This window comes from Pagrus pagrus, assembly GCF_965226575.1.
Source record: "Pagrus pagrus genome assembly, chromosome: 15".
Lineage (NCBI taxonomy): Eukaryota > Metazoa > Chordata > Actinopteri > Spariformes > Sparidae > Pagrus > Pagrus pagrus.
The window spans coordinates 246,293-257,366 of record NC_140199.1 but is presented as its reverse complement, the minus strand read 5'-3'; the positions used below and the strand labels follow the sequence as shown (position 1 = coordinate 257,366).

General features: G+C 41.8%; 1 protein-coding gene across 1 annotated transcript in view; it reads left to right on the top strand.

Moving 5' to 3' along the window:
* The first annotated feature begins 3,899 nt into the window (after positions 1–3,899).
* Positions 3,900–11,074, top strand: part of LOC311271002 (melanopsin-A-like) — a 38,735-nt gene continuing 31,560 nt past the window's right edge. Inside the window, exon 1 of the mRNA XM_084376324.1 lies at positions 3,900–4,163. Coding sequence (XP_084232450.1) covers positions 3,975–4,163 — 189 coding nt within the window. The 5' untranslated portion in view covers positions 3,900–3,974. The remainder of the gene's footprint in view (positions 4,164–11,074) is intronic.

Here is an 11,074-nt window from a genome sequence, read left to right as displayed (position 1 = left end):
AGCGTAACTTCAATTATACAGGTAGTGTAACTTCAATTATACACGTAGCGTAACTTCAATTATACACATAGCGTAACTTCAATTATACAGGTAGTGTAACTTCAATTATACACGTAGCGTAACTTCAATTATACAGGTAGTGTAACATCAATTATACACGTAGCGTAACTTCAATTATACACGTACCGTAACTTCAATTATACACGTAACGTAACTTCAATTATACACAGGGCTTGATGCTTAGCATTTTCCCAAGTAGCAGGTGTGCTCCTAATTTGAAAAATCTAGCAGCACACAAATAATTTTAGGTGCACGATGAAAAGTTACCAAATAATGTGTTTTTCTTTAATAAAGTGATATGAGGTCAACGAGGAGGCATTTATAAGCAAAACAATTAAATTCATAGCTTTTTAAGTTTTAGTTATATTCTCTAAAGAGTGCAGAGAGAATAATACTGTAACAACTCATGTATTGTCAGTTATTTATTGGTGCAAATGTGCACAGTGCAACTGAGACAGTATCAAAACAGCAAGTAAAATTCTCCAAATAGTGCAGAGAATAATACTGTAACAAGTACTGACAATAGACTTAAGCTTATTTGGCCTGTGTTTTAACATTGAACATTCATACAACAGGCAGGGTTCACAGAATGTGCTTGAATATTAAAGGGGAGGGGAGGTGAGGGGGTCAATGTCCTTGAATTTCAAATGAAATTCACCAATTAGTTACAACGCAAGTAGTTCTAAATGCAAAATCACAGTCTGCTCAGTCTCTTTAAACACAAAGGATATCGTCCCAGCAGCTTTTGTAATCTGGCCGTCTGGCCCGTTTGGAGGTCAGCCAGCGGTCCACTGCAGGAGTTGGATCGAATTCCTCGACCGAAGGCCCCTCCAAGCTGATCCTCATCAAGTCTTCAGTTGTCGAGACTGCAAGGATTTACTGTGTTTCGTTAAATTATCTCGTTTGAAGTTGGCGTTGCCTGTGACAAAAACTGACTTTCCAGCTGCTTGCTTCTGCGCTTTGCAGTACTTACAATACATTAATTGGTTTTCATAAAGGAGTCACGGGAATGTTTTCTGCCAGTCAGCATTAAACCTGTACTTTTTACGGCTGGGAATGGTAGCGTTATCACCTGCTCCTCCGGTTTCTTCAGTCATGTTAGCTTCTTCATCTAAGTCTAATTCTTCCTCGTCCTCGTCCACCATTTCGGCCTCGGTGCCTGGGTCCACAGCTTCTGGCTCTGTCGCCCTTTTAAAATAAGCGCTAATGCGCTTCATAGTTCATACGTTTTGTTTTCGTTTGTTTGGCTTTGCCTCGTTACCATAGATACTCCCTCTGCCTTTAACCGCCTTCCGCAGCACGTCTGCAAGCACGCTCACTACGTGTAAATCACGTATTTATTTTTTTTCAGCTGAGGCTGCATTCAAGTGCACAACCGGCCACAACCTCCAAACGTCAGCAACACATCATTAAACATTTATTGAACGGTAAAATTCGGTAGTTGCACACGTGCTACTAATTGCATTTCACAATTCGCACTGAACTATTTTTTACTAGCATTTGCGACGAGGTGCTCGCACCGTCGAGCCCTGATTATACACGTAACGTAACTTCAATTATACACCTAACGTAACTTAAATTGTACACGTAATGTAACTTAAAATCAAATCAAATCAAATCAAATTTTATTTGTATAGCCCAAATTCACAAATCACAGTTTGCCTCAGAGGGCTTTACAATCTGTACAGAGACGACACCCTCTGTCCTTCGACCCTCGATTCGAGTGAGGAAAAACTTGCCCCAAAAAAGGCCCTTTTAACAGGGAAAAAATGCGGAAGAAACCTCAGGGAGAGCCACAGAGGAGGGATCCCTCTCCCAGGACGGACAGACGTGCAATAGATGTCGCATGTACAGAGCAGATCAACGAGATCACAATGTATTCAATTATAAGCGATGGTTGACAGGAGTGAAAGTACACAAAGATGTATTACAGCAATAATGATGAAATGCACATGGAAATGTGATTACTAGTGATAACAGTAGTAATGATCAATGGCAAGGATGGTATGTAGCAATGCAGTACGATAATAGTAGTGGAACGTATGTAACAGAGATGTGACTAATATTAGCGACAGTAGTGGTGGGTGTCAGGCAGGGTCATGGCAGTAGGTGCATCCACGATCAGGCAGGGCCATAGCAGTAGGCGCATCCACGATCAGGCAGGGCCATAGCAGTGGGCGCATCCACGATCAGGCAGGGCCATAGCAGTGGGCGCATCCATGATCCACGACCCGGGCGCGGCCAGGATCCAAGGGAGCCTGTAGGACTAGAAAGCACAAGGACTCCGGGGAAGAAGCAAGTCAGTGACATGCAGAGATGGGGCATGTATACAGGCATAATGTATACAGATGGAGAGGAGAGGGGAGGGGAGGAGAGAGAAGCTCAGTGTGTCATTGTCCCCCGGACTAGGCCTATAGCAGCATAACTAAGAGCTGGTCCAAGACGGGCCTGGGCCTGTCCTGGACCAGCCCTAACTATAAGCTCTATCGAAGAGGAAGGTCTTAAGTCTACTCTTAAAGGTAGAGAGGGTGTCCGCCTCCCGGACCAAAACAGGAAGATGGTTCCACAGAAGAGGAGCTTGATAACTGAAGGCTCTGGCTCCCATTCTACTTTTGGAGACTTTAGGAACTACAAGTAATCCTGCGTTCTGGGAGCGTAATGCTCTAGTTGGGTGATAGGGTAATATGAGCTCCTGGAGATATGATGGTTAAACTGGTGTCCCTCAAGGCTCAGTACTCGGACCGCTTCTGTTTTCACTATACACTAGATCAGTGGGCTCTGCAATCACATCACATGGATTCTCTTACCACTGTTATGCTGACGACACCCAACTGTTCCTCTCCTTTCCCCATCCTCCTCCAATACCCATGTTGCAACGCGCATCTCTGAATGTCTGGCAGACATCTCCGCTTGGACAACTGCACATCATCTCAAGCTCAACCTTAGTAAAACTGAACCAACTTAGTAAAACTGACCAATGTCAGGACAGCAGAGTCACTCGCCATCTTCTGCAGAAGACTCCAGACTCACTTGTTCAGACTTCACCTGGACCCACAAAGCATGACTCCCCCCCGCCCCCCCAAAAAAACAAAAAAAAAGCATTTGTGTGTTCTGACCTTTAGCACTTACATCATAGCACTTATGTACTTATGGCATCTTGATAAATAGCAGCTACTTTGCCGAGGGCTTGGAAACTGTTTCTATTTTTGTTTTTTACTTTATCGATGGTGATATGTTCTGGTTGCTCTCTTGTGATAAATGTTCTTATTGTAAGTCGCTTTGGACAAAAGCAAATGTAAATGTAGATGTAATGTAAATGTAAATGTAAATGTAATGTAAATGTAATGTAAATGGGTATAAAGGAGGTGTGAACAGTACGAGGTGACAATGACACAGCTGGTAGTTACAGAACCAATCCCAGGATGAATGACCATATAATACACGGTAAGGACCCGGTGACTCCTTTGTGTTTAGAAATGGACCGCAGTGGGAGTGTCCTGTTGAGACAGAGCTTCCTGTGTTTGAGATTTAAACTGCACCATGTTGAGCTGTTACATTATTTTATTATCTTCAGTTTTTGTGACACGTTCACGAGGATCTGTTTGGATCTTGAGAGCTAAAACTACATTTCCCATGAGCACCTGTGTGACAAAGCACAGGTGTGTACATCAGTCAGATACACCCCAGTGAGTCCTGAGGTCCCAGCTGAAGGAGTTAATGTCACTACACTGCTCAGTAGTTTCATCTGTATCAATACCTGATCATTTATTAGCTGGTTATATTTGGTATTGATAATGTGAACGATGCAGCTCACCTGTGCTCCACCTGCACCTCCACCTCCTGCCACCTGTCAGTCAGTGTGTCTACTCCTGCAGAGCGCGTGAGGAGGAGCGAGGAGGAGGAGGCGGGAGACGATGAGCGGCAGGAGCTCCGTGCAGCGGTCCGCGCGGCAGAGCGTCATCTCGTGCAGCGAGCCCAACTGCACCGCGCGCACCGCGGACACCCTGGCGCTGTCTGCGGCATCCGCCTGGAGCGACAACGGCTCGGCCGTGGATGTGTACCGGCTCGTGGAGCTGCAGCTTCCTGCCTCGGCCGCCCCAACGGTGAGTGAGTCCCAGCTTTACTCTGTTTAAAACGGGTCTGGAAACTGCTCAGTTTGTTTGTAGTTTGTAACCGACCACCATAGAAAAAAAGAGCAATTTAATATTAACACGCTTATCAGCAAAACAATATCAACCGCAGAACGTAAAATAATACTGAAACAGCACCAAGAGAAGTGTTTCTTACATTCGGCTCACATTTAATTCATCTAACAGGAAAGAAGTGAATGAATTTGTCTCTTTGAAGAGTTCAATGCTCGTTTTTCCAACAGCTCTTTCATGGAAACACACCAGTTCTGCTCCGATGAAATAAATCCAATTAAGGCTTTAAAAAACTATAAACAGCGTCGATGTTAATTTAAATAATGCCGGATTGAGCATTCAGACGTAATAAAATCAAAACATTCTGATTTCACTTCGTATCGTTTACAGACAATTTCAAGTGAGCAAATAAATATTAAATAGACCTTTTACTCAAACGAGTTCAGTGCGACACGGGTTATTTTCTCACATTCTCCAAGTGCAGCTTCTTATCATATTTACCAGCCGGCTCGAGCTTTACATGAGATCACATAAAGTATTAACATATACTAGTATTGACTGTCATGACGTCATAGGCTACTTATTGATCAGAAATCATGAAACTTGATGACGTATTTTACTGATCGCCTTAATAGGTTGTGACCGAACTCCAGAGAAAACATGAACCATTTAGTGTTTATCTGCGTACAGGAAAGATAATGAGTGTAGAACAGACTGTGATATTAATGAATCACTGAGAGAAGCATCGGTTATAATCTGCGTCCTTTTAAATCAGCTGACAGCGAAGAACTGAACTAATGTGACTCTTCGTAATGAAATGAATCCAGTGAAAGGCTTTAACACACTTAAATTAATGTATGGTGATTTGAATGATGCTGAATTGAGCAGTCGGTCATAATAATCCAAACCAGTCTGATTTAAACGTGTATAAGCTTCATACTGTATTATTTATACAGGCTATTAATCAAATACATATTTTATACAGCTTTGTTTCCAGTTGGTTCGGTGCGACACAGATCCCGCTTCTTTCTCAGGTTCTTATCAGTTTTGCAACCGGCCGAGCGATACATTAGCTGACATGTGTTACTGGCACATGTTGTCATTGACGACCATCAGCTGAGAGGCTGCAGGCTGCTTATTGATTACAAATCATGAAACTTGATGACCTAATTCACTGATCGCCTTTGATAACAGTTTGTAGCCAAACTCCTTATAAAACAAGAGCAATTTAGTATTTACATGCTTGTGGTAAACAAAATAGTCCGTGTAGAACACTGTGAACGTTAAAGAGCATTTAATCAGCTGACAGGAAAACATTGAATGAATCTGTCTGTTTTTCATCAAAACAGTAAAAAGCTTCTGTGTCATTTAAATACTGCTGAGCTGAGCAGTCAGTCAGTGTTAGTACTGACTGATCCGGTCAGAGGCTGTCGGCTGCTTATTGATCACATGAGATGAAACTTGAATGACCTGATTCACTTTGGCAACAGAGGAGAAGAAATCAATCAATCAGTTCACATTTAAAACCTTGTTTATTTCAGATTGATAATCTGAGTCAGATTACATGTCTTGATTTCAGCCTGTGATGTGTTTACAGCGCCACCTATTGACCCGTCACATGAATAATAACAGGCCAGTAAAAGGCTGCAAGTGGTAATGAGTCTGATCAAACCCTCTATTGATTTCTACAGTTTGTAGAATTAAATGAACTAAATCTACTTTTGCAGTTTTGAGATGAGATGACATGAGGTGAGGTGATAGAGAGACACAGACACACACACACAGACACAGACACACACACACACACAGACACAGACACACACACACACAGAGAGAGAGAGAGAGAGGCAGACAGAGATGTGCTGACAGCACACTGTGTCTCTTGGATTCATCAGCATGAAATGCATGAATGCAACTTTTCTCCTCGGAGGCTTCGTGTGATTGTTTGTGTGTCTGGGGCTCATGTAAACAGACACACACACACACACACACACACACACACACTCGACTTCACCCTCGGCTGCACCAGAACATAATAAATGTGTGTATCAGACCCAGCTGATGGATGCAGGAGTCAGAAGTGTTCCCGAGTTATCTGTGGGCCTCAGCGACACCTCACAGCTGCACAGACGTCGCAGCTCGCAGCTGAAAGGTCAACTTGATATTCAGTTACTGTGCAGAGCTGCAGGACGTTCAGGTGATCGGTCAGGACGATAACGCCGCAGCCGGCTGCACACTTCCTGCCCTCCTCAGGCTCACTCAGACTGTGTGTGTCTGCTATTGATTGTGTGTCTGCCGTGTGTTGTTGAACAAACACGTATTGACGTCCGTGTTCAGAACGTCCATCCATGCGTCTGCAAATGTTGTATTGATTCAAAGCTGCTGCATGTGTTGTTTTATGGAGCCGGTCCAGCTGTCAGCTCTGCTGCAGACTCGGGCCAACTTTCCACTCAGTGTTTGTGCCGATCACTTTTCACAATGACGCGCAGGAAACACTGCGAGTTTCAGGCTGGATGTTGGTGCAGGTTGGATGTGTTGAGGGAACCAGTTTGGTCTTCATCATAAATACTCAGGTCTCAGGAGTGTTTCCTCCCTCAGCTGCTCCATGACGTCCACTGTGATACTGCACACGCCAGGTTATTGTACTGAGGGAAACGCTACATCATCACTGTTCTCACCTCCTCTCACAATGAACTCAACACAAGCAGCTTCTCATTCAACAGTTTATCAGCTGTAGTTAGCTAATTAAGCTAACGCTAGTCAATCAATCAAACTTTATTGGTACAGCACCTTTCAGACAAATCAAAATGAAAGATCTTCACAAGTGATTGAAGAAAACAGACTGACGCACCAACTGCAATAAAATAAAGTCAAAATAATAGAAGATAAGAACAAGCAATAAAAATAATGATAGAACATAACATTTGATTAAAAAAGTTTACAAATTATGACATAAGAATAATAAGCACAGAGTAAAATGTAAATAAAAATATATATAAAATATAGTATAAAGAATATAAATCTATGATAAAACCAAAATAAATGAAGTACAAACATTGAAACCATGGAGATTATAAGACACGAGTCACAGAACACGTTACTCTTCTCACTAGATTACTAGATCTAGATCACTAGATTACTTTTTAATGGCAGTAATCTTGTAACGTAATGAGTTACTTTTAAAAGTAACGTTACCCGACACTGCTGAAAACCCAGAAGGTCGTTTAAAGATCTGAATTTCTAGGAAAAACTCAAAATCCTCATCCTGCAGGTGAAAAATGTCTGTCTGCTGCACAATGACATGATTCTTCTTGAGTTAAAGGAGAGTTCTGGTGTTTTAACCTGGATCAACATTCACGTGTTCATGTGTAAATCCTTCTGATTATAAACAAAGACCTTCTGATTGTTAACGAAGACCTTCTGATTATAAACAAAGACCTTCTGATTATTAACAAAGACCTTCTGATTATTAACGAAGACCTTCTGATTATAAACAAAGACCTTCTGATTATTAACAAAGACCTTCTGATTATTAACGAAGACCTTCTGATTATTAGCGAAGACCTTCTTATTGTTTGGACAGATTCTGATACATCTTCTGACTGAATCATTGGACAGGTGAAGTTGTTTGGTTGTTTGAGGGATAAAAACTGGTGCTGACTTCATCCAGAACATCTTTATATTCTTGAATGATGGACCCTGGTGGATGTGAGGCGTCCATGTTTGTTTGTTTATGAGTTTCATCAGTTCTAACTTGATGTTGATGTGAACAGCTGGTGACAGTAACTGATGTGTGAGTGAAGCGTTAACAGTCAGTCTGAAGGTTTCTCACTGTCAGGTCCTGGTCCGGTTCTGATCGGCTGGTTTGTGTTGTTCAGGGAAATTATCTATAACCAGAGGAAATCTCACTGCTGTGTGTGTGTGTGTGTGTGTGTGTGTGTTTGTGTGTGTGTGTGTGTGTGTGTGTGTGTGTGTGTGTGTGTGTGTGTGTGTGTGTGTGTTTGTGTGTGTGAGCAGCAGTCAGACAGATGTGTGTTAATGTGACGAGTTAATGTCACAGTCAAACTGAGTCAATGACATTTGATGACATTTCGCTGCTGTCTTATTTTCTTCTTCTCAACACACGGAAAGAGGAAGAGTCACATGATGAACTGTCCTCACTGAGCTTCACCTGCTGATGGAGGTTGTAGCTGAAACATCTCAACATAAAGACTGATGTTGGTCTGTGTGTCAGGAACAAATCAGAACAATGAGACATTTTGTTAAAAAAATCATGTTTTGTTTCTTTATGGAAACTTCCTGTGATGTCACAGGAAGTGTATAGTGCTTTTCACACTGCACTTAGTTATAGCACAACAAGAGCTCCTCGAGTGACCACCTGTGATGTGATGTCACTTCCTGCTCTATATGAAATCAACCCGTCCATCACTGAGAAGAAGGAACAAATCAGTCAGAGACAGAGTTTCACACAGTTTATAAAGTGTCTCCAACTCAACAACTCACTAAACTGACACATTTGTTAAGGGAGTCTGGGGACAAAGAAGTCGCCTATACTGGTTACTGTTTAGTGTGTTTGTAAAATGTGACATGTTTAGATCAATAACATGTTTCTTTCATAAATTGAGTGTAAATGGTGAAATCAGTGTAAACAGTGTGTTCAAACAGCTGCTAAATGTTGGCAGGTAAGACTTTAGCACTTTAGACACAGAAGCAGACAGGCTGGTACAGCCATGCTGCCACAAACTGACACTTTTTACAAGGAAACACACAACTTACTGTTTTCATTTAATGCTGAAGTTACAAGAAGGAGACAATGATTCAGAGTCTGTCAGAGACAGAGTTTCACTACGTTAGAGAGTTTGTTTTAACTCCAGTCTGATGGTGTTCAGTCTGATGGTGTTCACAGTCTGATGGTGTTCAGTCTGATGGTGGTCACAGTCTGATGGTGTTCAGTCTGATGGTGTTCACAGTCTGATGGTGTTCAGTCTGATGGTGTTCACAGTCTGATGGTGTTCACAGTCTGACGGTGTTCAGTCTGATGGTGTTCACAGTCTGATGGTGTTCACAGTCTGACGGTGTTCAGTCTGATGGTGTTCACAGTCTGATGGTGTTCAGTCTGATGGTGTTCACAGTCTGATGGTGTTCAGTCTGATGGTGTTCACAGTCTGATTGTGTTCACAGTCTGATGGTGTTCAGTCTGATGGTGTTCAGTCTGATGGTGTTCACAGTCTGATGGTGTTCAGTCTGATGGTGTTCACAGTCTGATGGTGTTCAGTCAACTGCATCATATGATGATAAACAGTCAGCGGTACATGTTGAGATTAACAGGAGGACACCGGGGGAAACACGTTGAAAAAACCACACATCAACATGACGTGTTCCGTCACGCCTCTTTTCTGGCGTGCTGTATGAATTGACACACTGGAGCGGCTTGGTTCTGTGTGAACAAACAACGGCGGAGAATTGGCATATCTGACAATAACACAACATGTACCTGACAATCACACAACATGTACCTGACAATAACACAACATGTACCTGACATTAACCAAACACAAACCTGACAATAACACAACATGTACCTGACAATAACACAACATGTACCTGACATTAACCAAACACAAACCTGACAATAACACAACATGTACCTGACAATAACACAACATGTACCTGACATTAACCAAACACAAACCTGACAATAACACAACATGTACCTGACAATCACACAACATGTACCTGACAATAACACAACATGTACCTGACATTAACCAAACACAAACCTGACAATAACACAACATGTACCTGGCAATAACACAACATGTACCTGGCAATAATACAACATGTACCTGACAATCACACAACATGTACCTGACAATAACACAACATGTACCTGACAATCACACAACATGTACCTGACAATAACACAACATGTACCTGACATTAACCAAACACAAACCTGACAATAACACAACATGTACCTGACAATAACACAACATGTACCTGACATTAACCAAACACAAACCTGACAATAACACAACATGTACCTGACAATCACACAACATGTACCTGACAATAACACAACATGTACCTGACATTAACCAAACACAAACCTGACAATAACACAACATGTACCTGGCAATAACACAACATGTACCTGGCAATAATACAACATGTACCTGACAATCACACAACATGTACCTGACAATAACACAACATGTACCTGACAATAACACAGCATGTACCTGACATTAACCAAACACAAACCTGACAATAACACAACATGTACCTGGCAATAACACAACATGTACCTGGCAATAATACAACATGTACCTGACAATCACACAACATGTACCTGACAATAACACAACATGTACCTGACATTAACACAACATGTACCTGACATTAACCCAACACAAACCTGACAATAACACAACATGTACCTGACAATAACCCAACACAAACCTGACAATAACACAACATGTACCTGACAATAACACAACACAAACCTGACAATAACACAACACAAACCTGACAATAACACAACACGTACCTGACAATAACCCAACACAAACCTGACAATAACACAACACGTACCTGACAATAACACAACACAAACCTGACAATAACACAACACAAACCTGACAATAACACAACACGTACCTGACAATAACCCAACACAAACCTGACAATAACACAACACGTACCTGACAATAACCCAACACAAACCTGACAATAACACATGTACCTGACAATAACACAACACAAACCTGACAATAACACAACATGTACCTGACAATAACACAACACAAACCTGACAATAACACAACACAAACCTGACAATAACACAACACGTACCTGACAATAACACAACA